The 18,423-nt window shown below is 45.1% G+C and overlaps 1 protein-coding gene across 3 annotated transcripts in view; it reads right to left on the bottom strand.

Annotated features, from left to right (window-relative positions):
* Nucleotides 1–2,207: 2,207 nt before the first annotated feature.
* Nucleotides 2,208–18,423, bottom strand: part of CAV1 (caveolin 1) — a 43,900-nt gene continuing 27,684 nt past the window's right edge. For all 3 annotated transcript variants that reach the window (XM_075558585.1, XM_075558587.1, XM_075558588.1), the window contains exon 3: nucleotides 2,208–4,397. In XM_075558585.1, coding sequence (XP_075414700.1) covers nucleotides 4,056–4,397 — 342 coding nt within the window. In that variant the 3' untranslated portion in view covers nucleotides 2,208–4,055. The remainder of the gene's footprint in view (nucleotides 4,398–18,423) is intronic.

Here is an 18,423-nt window from a genome sequence, read left to right as displayed (position 1 = left end):
TGTATGATCCCCTAATAAAATGTTTAAAAGAAAAGATTTCTTTCTTTTCAATTGAGATTTTTCAGTTTTACTTTATTGTTGTGTATATTTGTGTATTTTCTGTATGTGAAATTCAGGATAGGTCAATCTATGGAGACAATAACTGGATTAATGGTTTCTTGGCAGGGAAGGGGGGTGGGCGCGCATGGCGGGCGCGCGTGATGGGGCAGGCTGTGGGGAAATAAGAATAAGAAAGAAGGAAATGTTCTACAATTGATTGTGGTGATGATGGTACAACTCTTCCTGATGTGATTGGACTGTTTTTAAACTGTACGACATGGACTATGTGCCAATGACACTGTTTTAAAAAGATACAGTGATTTTGTAAGTTTCTCTATCCAGTGTAACTTCCCTGAGATGATTGCTTTCCTTGGTCTGAATACATCTAAATAATATGACTACTTGCAAAAGCTATTGAGTGTTACATTTTTCATCCCGTTATATGCACATATCTCCTTGAGACTGTCGATCCATTTGTGACACGGTCATGAACAGACAATGCAATTGAAAAACACTATGGTGAAATGTTTTAAAATGTTATAAAAGCTTCTATCTAAGCCCCTAAATCAGAATAAGTCTGTGAGAAGTTTTATGCTCATGTTTTAGATGTAAAAAGCATTTAATGTGTTTCACCATAGTATTGAACCTTGTTTCCGGTTTTTGACACGTCCACCTCTGTGGTGGTGGTCCTGCGGCCCCGCTCTCAGCTTCCAGGACCACACTCTTGATCGCTGTGATTTTCCTTAAGTGAAAGGGAATTTTATTCCTTCACTTTTATGACTTCATTAGTAATGAACTTTTTCGTAGGCTTGTTGTGAACTTCTTTTTACAAACTTTCCATGATTTGTCCCTTTTCCTGGGCATAACCATCTTTATTTCCTTGTGGATTTATAAAAGCTCTGCATTTTAAATATACAGGACAGCTGCAGGTACTGTATCTGTTAGAGTCTTTCTTTGACCATCTTAGTTGGTATTTGTCTCTGCCATGTGGATACAGACAAGTTAGGCATTTTCCTGGGTTCACAGCCATGAACTCCTAGTTGATGGCTCGACTCCTTAAGGAGGCTTTCTGGACTACGCCCCACCCCACCCCCACCTCTACAAAATCTGATTGCAATTGAAAATTAGAACACTTCAATCAGCAGTTCAGCAGAGACTCAATCCACTGGCAAGTGCATAGAATTATGTAACCACCTTTTAGTTAACAACTGTGTGAAGCAGGGGCTGTGTGCGGCTCCCAAGGCCATGTACAAAGTTGTCGGACCAGTGCAGCCGGAGATAGAGCTGCTTCGTGTGTGCCGGAGCCCGAGTATAAACGAGTCAAGCCCTGATCTTGTTAATACATAGTGATTTGAAGCCCAAACAATCGAAGCAAAGGAAACATCATCCTTGTTGCCTCACGGTTTCTGACATTGACCTTCTGGGTGGTCTCCTTCAGAAGCACGCATCCCTGGCACATCCTACAAGTGGGCTTGTTGGGCAGACATAAATCCCAGACCAAGTTACTAACTGGGCAGCCTCAGAGACTACGTGGCAGCCCCAAGGAGAGGCATTCTGTAAAACTACATGAATGGGCTTCAGGGTGAGACAGTCTGGAAGATGATTTCTTTGGCTGAATTGGCTTTGGTAGTGGTGGGTGCAAACTTGGCCAAAGCCAATAATAAAGATATCCCTTTTTTAAACCGCCCCCATCCTGGCATGGCACCATTCAGTGCATCTCCCCTTGAATGTAAGTTGCCACCTACCAACGGGGAGACTATGACTCATCACCCAAGGTTGTTGGGTCTCAAACGAGGGAGCAGAGAGCAAAGCCTGGGCGGTGGAGCTCGGTGGCTTAGTGGGCTACATGGTAGTGGGCGGCCAACAGCCAGGACAGCAGTTGGAAACTACCAGCAGCTCCATGGAAGGAACATGAGACTTTCTAATCTCATGAAGGGTTTCGGTCTTGGAAATCCACAGGGGCAGTTCTGTCCTATCCCACGGGTTCACTGTGAGTCAGAATCAATTTGATAGTAGCGAGTTGGATTTTATCAGAAGGCGTGCATACCTTCCTTTAGCAGTAAGACCCTGCCTAAATGACTTACCTTGTAAAAAGGAAGATGGGAAAAAGCCTGCCCCTCCCAACGTACCACACACGCACACCTTTAAAAAGTGGACCATTGGATCTGTTGAATTGTTAAACTTTTTTATTGTGCAGACTGGTAGCCTTTATAGGACATGCAGGATTAAGAAAGTGTAAAATACATCGATAAGCATATAAAATATCAGCAGTCTTTGGGACCAGTGGTTGGGTGTGGTGGGGCTTAAGCATCTAGGTGGTACAGACATGTCTCAGGATCCCATTTACAGATTGAATCAATCAATTCCCAAAGTAATTTTCCTTCTCAAAAGATACAACTATCTTAACACTTTAAAAGTCTGTAATATAGTACATTTTCAGTTATGTACACAGTTTAAAAGTCAAACTATATCCATGTCAGTGTCTGTCTTAAATGCCTAAAAGTTGCTAATTAAAGTGCCAGGAAAATGGAAAGTAGCGCCCTCCCACCCCACCCCCTTCCCCAAATCAGGCAAAGTTCCAATATGTAAATGAAAATAAAAATGAAAGCATAACTGCAGGTTTAAAAATATCCCCAAAGGCAGAATCACAATAAAAACAGGAGGAATTAAAAACCGCTTTTGGGTGTAAAAGGCAGTTTTCTGTATGACTCAGGTTTACAGGTAAAATTCCTCAGTTTGAGTTCAGAAGAATTTGAACTTCTTCCAGCAAAATTACCTCAATCTTTTATGACTGCCTCCTCCCCCGCCTTCTCTCTGAGCAAAGGGGTGTTTGCATTAGGCCCACATGTCACAGCGTAACAGACAGGTTGCCAGCACTTTGCTTTGAAGGGGTCATGTTTGCAACCATGGCCGGTCTCATACAATGGCCTCCATTCTGATAGCCCTTCCCCAGAGGCCCGCTGATCAGCTGAAAAAGCGAACACAATATTGAGCCACTAAACCACCCTGGTGATGGATTAGTTTGGATTCAGGAAAGCGTGGTTAGTCTAGAAATAAACAAAGCTTAGCAGAATGTTGATCTCATTCAGCGGATGAGAGGCAGGGGAAGTTGGCTTCTACCCCAGGCAGGCCAGAGAGGGCTCAGCCCTACTGGTCCACCTGAATTTCACCTGACTTCGTGCCATGGCATTCCTGTGGCCCCTGTTTGACACGGATCAAGGTGTTGAGGCCCAGGAAGGCTTTAGCAGACTCTACTTCAAGAGTCAGAAACCAGCTTGGAGAACCAGGCCATGGGAGGTGTAACTTTGGTCTTCAGGAAAGCTGCTGAACTGATATGGATGAAGGAGCTGGCCCCATTTGAAAAGGAGAATGTGAGAAACAGGAAGGCACTTGGGTTCTTTTATACGTGACACTGATATTCAGGCACAGACCCCCTCACAGGGTAAACTTTCAGGACAGGTAAGGCATGAGTAGGATTGCTAGGACTGCGGAAGATTATGTCTGCTGACGTGATAAGGATCTCTAGATCCCATTGGGTCATGAAAGTGAATGGCAGCAACCCACTAACGCTTCAGATGCTATGTGGCAGTCTGTTAAAAATGTGCCCACACAGCTGTGTGCTCCTTAGCAGTAACCTAAGATTCTTCTCTTATGATAAAATGACCAACATTGTAATGTGGGCAGTTGAGGTTGGTTTTTATTGTTGTTGTTTTCAGTTCTTCTTATTTCTCTCAACCTGTCATTTCACCGGCATGTCCATCAGCTAACAAAAGCATACTCCATATGCAAATGAAAAGGTAATGCAAACAAGGAGAATGGTTTTAAAAAATTCAGGTGGGTCAAAAAAGAAGTTAGCTCAGAAGAAACAAATGATACTTATGAAAACCGAGGGAGTGATTTCTTTGTTCTGAACCAGATGTTCATTCTTAAACGGCTGCTGTGCTAAAGCAACTTGAACCCGGCACCAAGAAAATGAAAAGAACCAGGTAGGTAGACGTCTGTCCTCGAAATGTCACTCATATTTCTTTCTGCATGCTGATGCGGATATTGCTGAATATTTTGCCAATAGCCTCAAAGAGCGGGTCGCAGAAGGTGTGGACGTAGATGGAGTAGACGCGGCTGATGCACTGGATCTCAATCAGGAAGCTCTTGATGCATGGGACGACCGCCCAGATGTGCAGGAAAGAGAGGATGGCGAAGTAGACGCCCCAGATGAGTGCCATCGGGATGCCAAAGATGCCCGAGAGCAGACGGTAAAACCAGTATTTCGTCACAGTGAAGGTGGTGAAGCTGGCCTTCCAGATGCCGTCAAAACTGTGCGTCCCTTCTGGCTCTGCAATTACATCTTCGAAGTCAATCTAAAAAGAAGCAGAGACCAAAGAGAACGTGAGCCCAGCATAATGGACAAGAAAATAAAACCAGACACTAGGCATCAGCCATCGTTCCCATAGTAGCATTCACGAAGGGGCCGGATGAGATGTTTGGGAGGCTGAGCACCTCACCCAGCAGCAGCATCACTTGGAACTTGAGGTCCACGCACCACCCCACCCCACCCAAAAGCCGCGTACATGAAGTGCTCAGCAGCTGCTGACTAACTGGAAGGGGGGTACACATTGCCTGAGGAGCTGCTTCCATGAAGATGACAACCTAGAACCCCCCACAGTGAAATTTTCTTCTGTCCCATGGGGTCACTGGAAGTTGAAACAGATCAATGAACACATTTGGGGGTGTCGAACCAGACAGAATCTTCAACGTGTTCTCTACGCTTCTGTACCACATGTCGAGGTTGAGGCCCACGGGGCTAGAGGAAACCAATGAAGAAGATGGAATCCCCTGCCTTAAAGTAAAACGGAGAGTCTGGCCACCCAAAGAGGAGATCAAGAACGCAGTAACATGGAAATAACATGGCAGACCTAACTGCCCAGGGAGAACAAACCCAGTGTCACTGAGTTGACCTGAGCTCATAGCACCCCTATGAAGGATTTCCGGGACTGTCACTCTTTGTGGGATCAACCAGCCTTATAATTATCTGAAGATGATTTGGTGGGTTTGAACTGCCAACCTTGTGGTCATCAGCCCGATGTCTACCGTACAGCAGCACTGGGCTCATGGGAGAGAGTTAGGCACAATATCAAAAGAACATTAGTGCATAATTGATCATTGATTCCTCAAAGGGTCAATCACTAGAATTATCTTAGGAAATTAGATTATGATGAGGTATGAAGCATCAAGGAGTCATGCCAGTGGTGGGACTTGAGCAGGGCTGGCAAACTGGGTGTGATTTGAAGAGGAAGGAAGAAAGGACCCCTGAAATGGTGTGAGCAAAGTCCTAAGAGCAAGGAAGGGTGGCAACAATGAGTGTCACCACCAGCCCACCGCCAGCAGGTCAATTCTGACTCAGCGAAGACCCTGTAAAGGGTTTCCAGGGCTGCACATCTTTATGGGAGCAGACAGGCTCAGCTTTCTCCCTTGAAGCCCCTGGTGGGTTTGACCCACTAGCTTTATTGGTAGCAGTCCAAGATGTATGTGACCATCCCACCAAAGCTCTTACCAACTCATAGTGACCCTCTAGAGTTCCTGAGACAGAAATCTTTATGGGAGCAGATAGCCTCCGCTTTCTCCTGCAGAGCATCTGGTGGTTCTATTGCTGATCTTATGGTAGGCAGCCCAATTTGTAACGCAGCTCGTGAGTATTTCTATAGGCAAAGTAAATCTGTGTGATCAAGGTTGGAAGAACACACTGAGGTCATATGGGCTTTTATGCTCCTTGTGTTGTTGTCGTGTGATGGTGAGTTGATGGCAAATGAGTGATTGATAAGTCTTTTCTCCCTCAAAGAGGCTGGTGGTTGAGAGCTGCTGCCCATTGGGATAGCAGCAGAGTGCCACACAAAGGCCCACCAGGCCTCCTGTTCTGTATATCACGGGAGGCTCCTGATGATGTTAGCGCAGGGCAAGATGAATTTGACAATACTTTATCAACTGATAACTGGATGAACTGGACAACAGGCCAGAGAAAAGAGACTCAAGGCAGGCAGAACCTGTTGTAATTCAAGTTGGAAGGGCCAACATTGGACGAAGAATCCCAGAGATGTTAACAGGAAGTATCCACTGGACGTGGGGACGTCCAGATCAAACAGAGTATCAGATAAGCTTTGAGAAGCGATCTTCCTGCTGGGGAAACAGAAGACATTGACTGCAAGAAGGAAAGGCGAAAGCAATGACACTTGGCATGAACCTTAAGAAGAGATAGTTTCACCTTTGAACTAAAGTCAGTAAAGTTTTGAAGGACAGATGATGGGAAGTATCGAGTGAAGCCTGGGGTGTCTGGTGGAGGCCACAGAAATCAATTTGTAGTCACATCAGTGCCTCTTCATACGCCATCTGTGATCGGGGGTTCAAACCAAGCAGGGAAGCAAAGTCCCTGCCATTTGTTCAAGGAGGAAAACGAGAACCAAAGAGGTAAAGGTAGCATGCTTAATTCCAACACACACAATGATGGGTGAGAATGTACATCCAGTCATTTCCCCCTAGCTTCCTGTCTCCCAGCATAATGTTTTCATAAAATTCATGCTTGACAGTTTTTATTCCTCTCTCAGAATTTATATAGTCTAACCTGAGTGTGGAGCTAAAACAGGTTGAACAGAACTTGCTTAACTGCTTGGTGGTATGGGCTATATGAAGGGGGTCCAATAAAGTTCCAGATTAAACAAGCTGAAGATATGCCATGCTCAGGGAAGGAGGACGCGGATTCTTCCTCGGAGCTGCTTAGTGCCAAGGAACCATCGTCATTCCAAGGCCATAAACTTCTTTTGGAAAAAGAACATGTTGCTTTACCAAGTTTTCAAGTTCATGTTCTAGAACATTCTGTTCCTCCCTGTCCCATCTTTGTCCAAAGCCTTAATAATGTGATCCGTAAAAAAATAAAATAAAATAAATTGGTAGGGCTATAGTTACATAAACAAAATTAAATAGACTTATTGTTGTTCCCTCCCCCATTTAGATTTAGACTCATAAGCAAACACGTGTGTGTTAAAATGCTGCACAATTACTGGATGACTTGTCTGTGTAACTAATTTGATTGTTGATGACTTGTCTGTGTAACTAATACACATTGGCATTGTGCCCATCCCCAAGGCTGTAGAAGACAGGGGCCTCAGATTTGGCTTCCACTTAGATTCGAGGTTCTAGAAGTTTAAAAATTTAAAGATAGCCTTCTTACTAAGAAGATCGGAGAAGTCTAAACCTCAAGTAGGCATCTTTAATCTGGAATCAAATGATAGTCCATGGTGCACGACGCAGCCTTGAAAGGGTACGTATGTTTTGAATGTCCAATGGGAGAGAGTCTACCACTTTTATTAGGAGATAGGGCTAACCTTTAATGGCAGTGAGGAAGCACCAGAGTACAGGTGGCTGGAGAAAGTTTGTTTCTCTATACAACGGATTCTTAAGAGCATGGCTGCTTGAAATCTCTTTTCCAATGTCAGGAAAAATGACTAATATTTGTTGACGAGTTATTAGGATCAGCCACTATTCTCATTTAACTCACAGCAACTTATTATTTAGTATTCCCATCTTACAGACCAAAAAAGGGCTTTTGAAATATTAATATATCACCTAGGTAAATATAAGTAAGAAGTGGTGTTGAACTTTGAATCTGATCTAAGTAATATCAGTTATTTGCTGAATACCACACCACATTGAGAAAATAGTTATCAAATCTTCAAGAAGGCAATTGTAGTATTCTGTAATATAAAATCACACCTTAGAATATTAATTTCATCCTTCTTCTGACTATAATCATTTCCATAGGACATGGAATAATGACAGTGCTACGATGAAATGAGTCCTTTGTAAAGATCTATGAACTTATCAGTTGCATAAAGTTTCTTAACAATATTTTTGTAAGCATAAACATAAATACTTTTGCCAGTGACCTTCAAGGAAATTGTTCTGGGTGGCTGCTTTTGCCAGTGAATGTGAATTCAAGTGAATTTTGACACACTGTCCAGGAGTAGACAACAATGTTGTGAGATGCCCTTGGATCTGTCCCTGGTCACCAGAATGCAAGTTGGTGTTGTTAGGCACCGTCAAGTACATTCCCACTCACAGGCAGCCTGTACACAACAGACCACCCCTGTGTCATTCTCCCAAATACTTGGCTTCAACAATATCTTTGAGTGTCTTCCTTTTTCATCAACCCTCTACGTTAGCAAGCATGATGTCCTTCTCCAGGGACAGGGCTCTTCTGCTGCCATGTCTAAAGTAACGAGACAAAATGTTGCCATCTTTGCCTCTAAGGAGCATTCTGATTTGACTTCTTCCAAAACAGAGTTGTTTGTTCCTCTGGCAGTCTCTGGCATGTTTAGTATTTAATGTTGCATTTGTTTAATCTTCAAATGTAGCATGTCTTCTCAATATATGCCACCCCTCACCTGTCGGTTGCCATAATAAGGCGGCTTGTGTGTTGTGGTGATGCTGGAAGCTCTAGCATCAGTATTTCAGGAGCCAGGAGGTTCACTCAAGGTGGATAGGCACCGGCAGAGCTTACAGACCCTGAGAACCTAGGAGGAGGGACCTGGCAATCTACTTTGAAAACAAATGGCCAAGGAAAACCTTATGCATCATGGTGGAGCAGTGGAAGATGAGTCCCTCAGGTTGGGCGGCACTCCAATTGTGAGTGGAGAAGACCTGTCTCCTCCACGGATAGGTCATCTTACTGAGGTGGCTGGAGTCCATCTCCATCACTCTGGGACCTGCAGTTGCTGAAATGGGACGACTCAAAAATGGGAAGAAACAGCTGGAAGCACACACCAAGTAATACCGAGAATGACAAAGTTTAATATTTGTATTAACTTAGGAAATCTAGAATTGATCAAGCATGGAATCAAGATGCACGAATAACTGGCACTAATGGTTGGAAGGCAAACATAAACAAAGAAGGAGCGAGAGCTGGAAATGTGACTTTGGAGACAGAAACGCTGCCAGAGTCGGCATGATGGAATTTATGCATCGGAATAAACAACATGTGCGGAGTCATACCTGTGTATTTATTTGTTTATAAATGATTTCATCTTTTGGATATGTGGCCAGGAAAGACCAGCCCCTGGGAAAGGACATCGTGCATAGTAACGTGGAGCATCGGCGGGAAAGAGGACGACCCCCGTGAGACGGACAGACACCGTGGCGGCAACACTGGTCTCAAACACAGAAACAATTGAGGACAGCGCAGGCGCAAGCGAGATTTCATTCTGTTGTACACAGGCTGGTAGAAGTTGGCACCAAGTCGATGGCGCCTACCGACAACGACAAGAGAAACCCATTCCGGTAGGTACTATTTTAGTCTTGAAAAATTAAGAATACGAAAGTACAGCCAATCAGATGCCACGCTGAACAAGAAAGCAAGGTAGGTTAAAGGCAAAAACAAAAAATGGTGTCAGGAATAAAGTTTTTCTCAACTGTGACAGAAACAGGTGTGTGTGTGTGTGTGTGTGAGAGAGAGAGAGAGAGAGAGAGACAGAGAGAGAGAGAGAGAGAGAGAGAGAGAGAGAGAGAGAGAGAGAGAGAGAGAGAGAGAGAGAAACTATGTTATAATTCATATAAAGTCCTTAGTTCTTAACCTGAGCCTTATGGTAGCTTCCACCACGTCCCCTCTGATTCATGACAACCCTGTCCACACTGTGGTGGGCTCATCATGAGCCCTAGGGTTACGTTGGCTGTAGGGGTTTTTACGTGGGGTTTCGTTGGCTGACTTTTTGGAAGTTGATCCGTAGGCCTTTCCTCTTAGTTTGTCTTCATCTGGCAGCTCATTCTACTCAAACTGTGTGGCAGCTGCAATTCCAGGTAAGTGGTGGCTGCAAATGAGGAATGCAAGTTTGGCTTCCTGCCTGCAAGGTGAGAATTTTCTACCGAGTCACCAGTGCCATTAATAGGGGCTTCGCACTGCCACTGATGGAGTCCTTTCTGGCTCAGGGTTATCTGTAGGGCAGAGGAGAATTGTTCCAGAGGGTTTCTGTGGCCATCAATCTATGGAAGCAGCCTGCCTGGGCCTCCTCTCTTGGAGTGGCTGGTTGGTTCCATTCCCCAACCTTTAGGTTCGCACTCTAGTACTTCACTTACGGTGGCATCAGGGCTGTCCACGTGGGGCTTAGGGAACGTCATATAGCAGGAGCTTCATTAAGTGTGGCATTCAATAATCCCCTTTCTCTGAGTGAGTTTTAGTAGACAATTGTAATAACAGAAACTGTCCACTGCATAGCATCGTGGGGCTGTGAGATCAAACCCCACCATAGTGGCCCCAAAGGACTAACTGCTCTTTGCGGTCAGCTTCACTACTGCCCTCCAAGAGGCTGTTCGGTGCCAGTTATGCAGTTCTGCCTCACGGGGACCCTGCATTCACCAAACAGAACAGCATGGCCAGAGTGCTCCTTGGAGACAAAGATGGCAAGACTGTGGTCTTACATACTTCGAACACGTTGTCACGAGAGACCAGTCCCTGAAGAAAGACATCATGCTTGGTAAAGTCGAGGGGGCAGAGAAAACCAGGAGGGCCCTCAGTGAGATGGCTGGACACGGTGGCTGTAGCAGTGATCTCAGAGACGGCGCAGCGTCTGGCAGCGGGTCATTCTGTTGTGCACAGGCTCGCTTTGAATCGGAACCGACGCAAGGAGGTTAATACATTGGCCAAGTTGGTGCAGCTGCCAAGTGGCAAAGCTAGGACTACTTCGACTCCAACACTGAGTTCTTGCCCACGCAGCCAGAACTAGCCAGCCTTATGCCCTTAAATGTCACGTAGAATACACCCCTGAAGACCTTGGCAGTTTGATTACTGAAGGAACTGCTCTTACTAACCTTTTCACTTTGTCAGCGCATCTAGTAACTAGCTGGTCTTGAATTTGGGGTTCAGATGGTATTTTTACTACCCTGCACAGGACAGTCTCACAATCCTGGGCATCCCGCCAAGGCTGCACACTCTCACTGGCAGATAAGGAAACTGAGGCACAGAGAGATTAAATGGGGACAGACATTCTCAAGGTCCCAAGTGAATCAGTGGAAAAGCTGCACTTAGAACTTCCTGACTCCCAGGCCTTTGGCCGAGCCTGCTGGCCACACCACTTCCTAGAAGCTTCACTGTCCTCGCTCTGCCCGGCTGACCCCATTCATCTCGCCAGGCCTCCCCTAGGCGTCTCTGACGTTAAAGGTACATATTGACCTCAAAGACCACTCTGGATGAATTAAAGAGAGACCCTCTTTAAAAGGTGTCCTTGGACAACTTTTCTACCTCGGTTTGGAGGGAGGAAATCTGGAGGAAACATTACAAAAAAAACCCAAAAACATTCATTGTCCATTTTGGTATGTATTCGCACACAGTACCAAACCCAACAGAATTCTGCCACACGCTCATTCATTCAGTGTGAAGGCATCTCTTCAATTTCACACCAGCCCAAAGCACAGTTGCTTCAGGAGATTCACAGCTATTGAAAGGTGGAGTCCTTTAAAAAAAATGAAGTCCCACAGGTGGAATAAACAAACCACCAGAGAGAACAATGGGATGACACTCCAGAGGGACATGGGAGTAAGGAAGGCAGGAGAAAGGAAGTGGGTGTTAACAAGCTCAGGGACAAGGGAGCAACAAGTGATCCAAAATCAGTGGCAAGGAGGGTCTGGGAGGTCTGGTAGGGCTGGATCAAGGGCAATGTAACCTAGAGGAATTCCTAAAACCCAAATGAAGGCAGAACATGATAGTGGGACAAGAGGAAAGTACAAAGAAATAGAGGAAAGAACTAGGATGTAAAGGGTAGTCATAGAGATTTAAATACAGGCATATAAAGATATAAATATATATACAAGGGTGAAATAGATCTATGTACATATATTTATCGGTTGAGTATTAAGAAACAGATGGACGGTGGGCCTCTGCACAAGTACTCCATCAACACAAGAACACTTTGTTCTAACAATTCGGCAGTCTGAGATGTTCACCTTCCTGGCACAATCACTGAAGACAATGGGTGCACAAGCAAATGTGGTGAAGAAAGCTGATGGTGCCTGGTTATCAAATGATATAGCGTCTGGGGTCTTAAAGGCTTGAAGATAAACAGGCAGCCATCTAGCTAAGAAACAATAGAGCCCACATGGAAAAAGCACACCAGCCTACCCTGACACGAATGCTGAAGACAAAGCGGGTGCATAGGCAAATGTGGTGAAGAAAGCTAACGGTGCCTGGCTGTCAAAATATATAGAATCTGGGGTCCTATAGGCTGGAAGATATACAAGGGATCATCTAACTGAGACACAACAAAGCCCACATGGAAGAAGCACACCAGCCCGTGAGATCACAAAGCATCGAAAGGATCAGGTATCAGGCATCAAAGACCAAAACAAAAAACAAAAAAAAACCCCAAACTCATAGCATTGTGAAAGAGGGGGAGTGTGGAGTGGGGACCCAGGGCCCATCTGTGGGAAACTGGACATGCCCCAGCAGAAGGGCTGCGGGGAGGAGACGAGCCAGTCAGGGTGCAGTGCAGCAATGATGAAATATACAATTTTCCTCTAGTTCTTGAATGCTTCCTCCCCCCGCCCCACTATCATGATCCCAATTCTACCTTACATATCTGGCTGGACCGGAGGATATACACTGGTACAGATAGGAACTGGAAATACAGGGAATCCAGGACAAACAAACCCCTCAGGACCAGTGGGGAGAGTGGCAATATCGGGAGGATGGAAGGAAGGTGAGGGAGAAAGAGGGAACAGATGACAAGGTCTTCTGCATATAGCCTCCTCCCTGGGGGACGGACAGCAGAGAAGTGGGTGAGGGAGACATCGGATGGTGTAAGATATGACAAAATAATAATAATTTATAAAATTTCAAGGGTTCAGCGGGGGGAGAAAGGGGAAAACATGAGGAGCTGATACCAAGAGCTCAAGTAGAAAGCAGGTGTTTTGAGAATGATGATGGCAACATATGTACAAATGTGCTTGACACAATTGATATATGTATGCATTGTGATAAGAATTGTATGGGCCACTAATAAAAATTTGTTTAAATGGAGTCCCATTTGAGACAAAGAAATTAGTGGCCAAAGCAGTCTGACAGGGGGCCCAGGATTTCCCATGTAATAGCGGACAACGGATTGGTTTAGGGACTCACCTTACCTCTCCCAGGATACCTGCTTTTCCTGCACCCTCCACCTGTCTGGCTGCTCTATTGCATGGTCAGGGTAAAAGGTGACTGCGCTTGGATGAACGTGGGCAACATCTTATTCACTGATGCTTGAGTGAAGGGGCCTCTCTATACACCTTTCCCCAGCGTGCTCAGCACTCACATGCATCACCCGTTTGACTTATCCCACTTCAAAATGATCACTCCTGAGTCTCATTTCCTCAGGGAGTAGCCCTTCTCCAAGAGGTCTGGCCTTGACCGGAACAGGGCACTCTTGGCGTGTCTTTGGAGCACAGCAGGATCTCGATTTGGATCTTTTACAAACAAAGAAAGAACAAAGACAGGCACGAAAGAGGTGCGGGGATGCCTCAGAGGAGGTGACTCCTCCAAGGACTTGGGTTTTTTTGTTTTGTTTGATATTTTGTTCTGTCCTCTGTGGAACAAGTTGCCCTCTGGCAAGAACCTCGGTGCAGACGTCAAGATCAAAGGTTTAAGAATGTGCGCTGGTGATAGTTCTGTGTCTTAATAAGGAGCCAACCGTTGATGTTAGCAGATTTTTATAAATGACATTAAATACCTTCGTGCAGCACTGGCTTAGGAGAAGCCTCAGTTAACAAACAGCTAGCAGCAGACGTCCAGGCGAGCAATGGGTCTCACTGTGTTTTGATAAGAGTTGGCGAGCCCAGTAAAGCTCAGGAGCTGCATCTGTTAACTGTAACTGAAGGCAATCGTTTAAAAATAGTTTAAATGAGCACAGGACTAAAAAAGAAAGCATGGGATTATTTTAATCTCAAAATCTGGACACTCTTTTTTTCTTTCCATGAATAAGAATTGAGAGGGAAACTAAGTACAGTTGGGATTTGATAAGCAATGAAGGTTGCATATTTTATTCCACTGGAAAAGAAAGCGTTTTAGCCCATGATGGAAATTGTGATTGTACTGGAAGTATAGAACACATAAACAACAACACCCCACAAATATGCTTAAAAAGCACCCCCCAAAACTAGTCTGTTGCCCGCCCAGCATTCAGAAGCCCCTTTCTTCTCTGCTAAGGGACTCCTGGGTTACTCAGGGATGGTCGAAAATCCTTTGAGCCTCCCACCTGATGGATTTAAAGTAGCCATAGTACTAGTCACCTTGGTGAGTGATTGGTTTGATGTAGACACGTGGCCCATTCTGGCCAATGGGATTTAAGCATAAGTTTGCTGGGTGGGACTTTCTATAGAGCATCATCTTCCTTAAAGAAAGAGTTTGAGCCAGCCCGTTGTCGTTTTCTTTTTTTGTTGTTGTTTATATTAAGAGATTTTTCTTAAGTCTTATAAAATTTGGGGACCCATTAAGGCAACTCTGAAATATGTAGGACAGGCATCAGTAAGGCAGGCCGGAACACATGGGTTCAGACTGATCCCGCTGTTGTTTTCCTCCTTAGACCATCATGTCTTTACCAGGGAATTGTTGTCGCTTTCATTTCTTGGGGTGTGTAGTTTATATCTGGCATATTTTTAAAAAAACCCCAAAACAACCAACCAACCAAAGAAGACATCAAAACCTTCCAGATTCTTTATTTCTCAAACCTAAAGAATGACTTGCGTGGCTTAAAATATAAATCAATAAAAGAGGTTGAAAAAGTCTAATTGAAATGGACTTTGAGTCATTAGGGACAAAGAAGTTCATCTCAAATAACCACAAATACTATCATTTGCTCCCTGGATGTAGAGACGTCATCTGGGGGGTGACACACAATGAAAAGGGCAAGAGAAGAGAAAAAGATGCTGCTTTTGCGATGTCAGCTTATTGAAATAATGCCAGAAGCCACCATTAGATGTGTCCTGAGATGACACAGGTATGCCTCCATTTTAAAAATCTTTATTATGTGGGTTTTCTTTTACCTGTAGCAGAAATCATTCTTAAGGAATGCACCAACACTCTTTGCATTGGCTAGCACAGGAGCAGGTGTACAACTCATCATTCAGAGACGAGTTCAACTGCTAACCTTAGCATATATTGCCAATAGTAGTAGGCTTTGCTTCCAGAATGCTTTGCTTAGCAGGTGTGATAGTTAGGTTTTTTGTGCCAACACGGCTCCTGCAAGAAGATATGAGTGGAGTTTAGCCTGTCACTCAACTTGCAGCCTGATAACCTCCCTTGGCGGTTTCTCTCTGTCTCTCTCGCTTGCTCGCTCTCTCTCTCGCTCTCTCTCTTTCCCTTCACCACCGATATTGGATCCACATGACTCTGCACCCACCGGCTGTGATCCTCCTGCATCCTTGCATGTGGCTGCCGCGCATCTGAAGAGGAACTTAATGGACTAGAATCAGAGCTTGCGTTGGACTGGACTGGGATGTTTTCTTGATATAGAATTCTTTATATATGAAAAGCTCTTTCTTACACATGCACGCTAGTCACTGGATTTGCTTCTCTGATCTATCTGGACTGACACAGAATGAATGGATCAGAAAGCGTGTGCTTCACATTAGCATTAGCAAAACATAGATAAGATGTCAAAGAATACGATCATTCCTGTACGAGGCAGTCTCTAAGGTGACTGCCGCGGCCCTTTTCCCTGATACTCATATCCTTGGGTAGCGCCCTCCCCGGGAGTGTGCTCTGGACTTGGCGACTGAACTCTGAATAATAAAATATGATAAAACTGTACGATGTCACTTCCAATATTCAGTTACAAAAGACCGTGACATTCATCTTACTTGACTCTCTCCCTCTCTTGCTCTGATGGAAGACAGCTGCCAGGTTATCTGACTGGCTCTGTGAAGAGGCCCATGTGGCAGGGACCCGTGGGAAGTCTCTGGGCAACAACCAGTGAAAAATTGAGACTCTCAGTCCAACAGCCTCGATGGAACTGAATTCTGTCATTGACCATGTGAGCAAGTGGAACATCCCCTGTGGTGCCTTGAGATGACTCTCCCCTCAAGATCCCAATTGAAACCAGCCAGGGCTGAGCCAGACCACCCATCTGAGTCCTACTCTGATTCCTGACACACACACTGTGAGATCATAAATGCTTGCTGTGTGAAGTCACTAGGTTGGGAGTTATTTGTTACACAGCACGACCTAACTCATACAATTCCAAACAACCATAAAACTATCAAGTTGTTTTATTTGAGTTATTTCTTGTCCTCTATTTTATTGCTCTCTTCTACCCTTGGTGTTGTTGTTAGTGACCTTCAAGCCAGCTCCGATTCGTGGCAGTCTTACGTGGAGCAGAATGAAGCCCTTCCTGGTCCTGCACCATCTTTACAATCTTTGTTATGTTCGAATCTATTTGAACTGTCTGTTTTGCATGTGCTCCAAACCAGAGGGTCCCCCCTCTAGCACTCTACTGGACGCGATTCTGTAGCCATCCACAGGGTTGTCAAAAGCACATCAGCAAGCCTTTCCTCCTACTTACCATGGAGACCTGTCCACCCTGGACGACCATTTTCAAAGTGACAAGACAGCCATTGCGGTCTGACAAAGGGATAGCGATTATTTTCCACTAGACCTGTGTTTCCAAAGGCGGGTGGTACAGCCTGCTGGGCACGCTGGAGCAATGGGGGGGGGGGGTGCGGCTGCAAAAGCAGATACCGACGTTTTATCCTGGATCGGGGGCTGTGGCACAGAGTTATTCATTGCCGGGGGTGCGAGGGTGCTGAGTAATTTCATTTCTTCTTGAAAGATGGCAGGAGGCCAAATAAGCTTGGGAACCTAGGAACTAGACAATTCAAAGTTCATAATACTGAAAAATGTATACCACGAAGATATATAAATCCTACATTTTAGTCCACGGGCAAAAGGTAAAATGAAAAGGAAATAACAATATTTCTAATTAATATCAGGAAATATCTGGACTATTGATAAGTATTACTCTAACTGGCTTTGAGTTGATGCTGATTCATAGCAACCGTTTGGGACAGAATAGAGCCACCCCTGTGGGGTTTTGACTGTGACTCTTTCCAAGAGTAGAAAGCCTCATCTTTCTCCAAGGAGCGGCTTGTGGTTCCAAACTGCTGACTTGGTGGTTAGCAGTCTACTGTATAACTCACTGCGCCACCAGGGCTCCTGGTAACTATTTAGGTAGTACTATCAATCCACACACCTAAAAAGGCTTAAGTCTACACCTCAGATATGCACCAAGCAGGGAGCGCTAGCTCCATGTAGAAGAGGCCTCACCAAATCTGGACGCTTATGTGACACCCCTCGGAAAGGTGCTCTCCATCTGCAGTGTGGCACAAGAACACGGGGGAGGGCCCAGGTTAAAAATGCTCCGTGGGAGACCAGCACACTCTCGGGGGTAGCACCTAGGAATGTGCAATTTGAATGCTCCTCACCCTCCCCTCCTTGGTCACACACAAGACTTCATTTAGGGAAGATTTAAGCTAGAGTATTAATGTGCCCTTTGGGGTTCAGTGGTGGCCCTTTGGGGTCCTTTTCATCTGCTTCACTTTGGCCCCTCTGTGCATTGTAGCCCATGTTGCTTCCTGCTTCTTCTCCAGAGCTCCTCCCTATGGGCATATCCCTATTCAAATCCTCCAAATAGGTATTACTAGGCAGGTGTGGTAGCTACATAATCTGGTGTGAATTTGAGGATTAAGAGTGAAGGGGTGGAGTCTAGCCTGTCAATCACTATATAGTCATGAGGTCTCTGTATGGGCATAGCCTTCTCCTGAGGATTCTGGAAACTCCTGTTATTTCCTCCTTGGAGGTGGGAGACACTCTCCCTGCTCAGTCCCTGAGACACTCTACTGGCAAGACAGATGGCTCTGTGCTGACAGACCCTGTGCCCTGGGACCTGGAGGAGCCACATGGCAACCTTTGCTAGCGCTGAGATGCTTCTACTGCCACTGGATCCACAAGACTTCTCACCCATTGGCCTGTGATCTTCCTGCATTTGACGTTACTACATGTGGTTCCTGAGTCTGAAGAGGCTTTATAGATTGGTGTCGGAAATATGGGCTAATATCGGACTTATGGACGTGATCTGGACTGGGCTGGGAGGTTTTCTCAATATTCAACTGCTCTTGCATATAAAGCTCCTTCTAATACACATGAGTGTCTGTGAATTTGTTTCTCTAGTCTACCCAGACTAACACAGCAGGGACGCATGACCATTATTTATTTATGAAGAATACACACACTGGCAGAGGAAGTCTTGATTAATTTTCATTATTCTCAACCCCACATAAGCAACTGCATGTCTTAACTCATTAAATGTGCACTCCCAAAGC

The sequence above is a fragment of the Tenrec ecaudatus genome, chromosome 9 (genome assembly GCF_050624435.1).
Source record: "Tenrec ecaudatus isolate mTenEca1 chromosome 9, mTenEca1.hap1, whole genome shotgun sequence".
NCBI lineage: Eukaryota > Metazoa > Chordata > Mammalia > Afrosoricida > Tenrecidae > Tenrec > Tenrec ecaudatus.
This window is presented reverse-complemented; position numbering and strand designations above follow the sequence as displayed.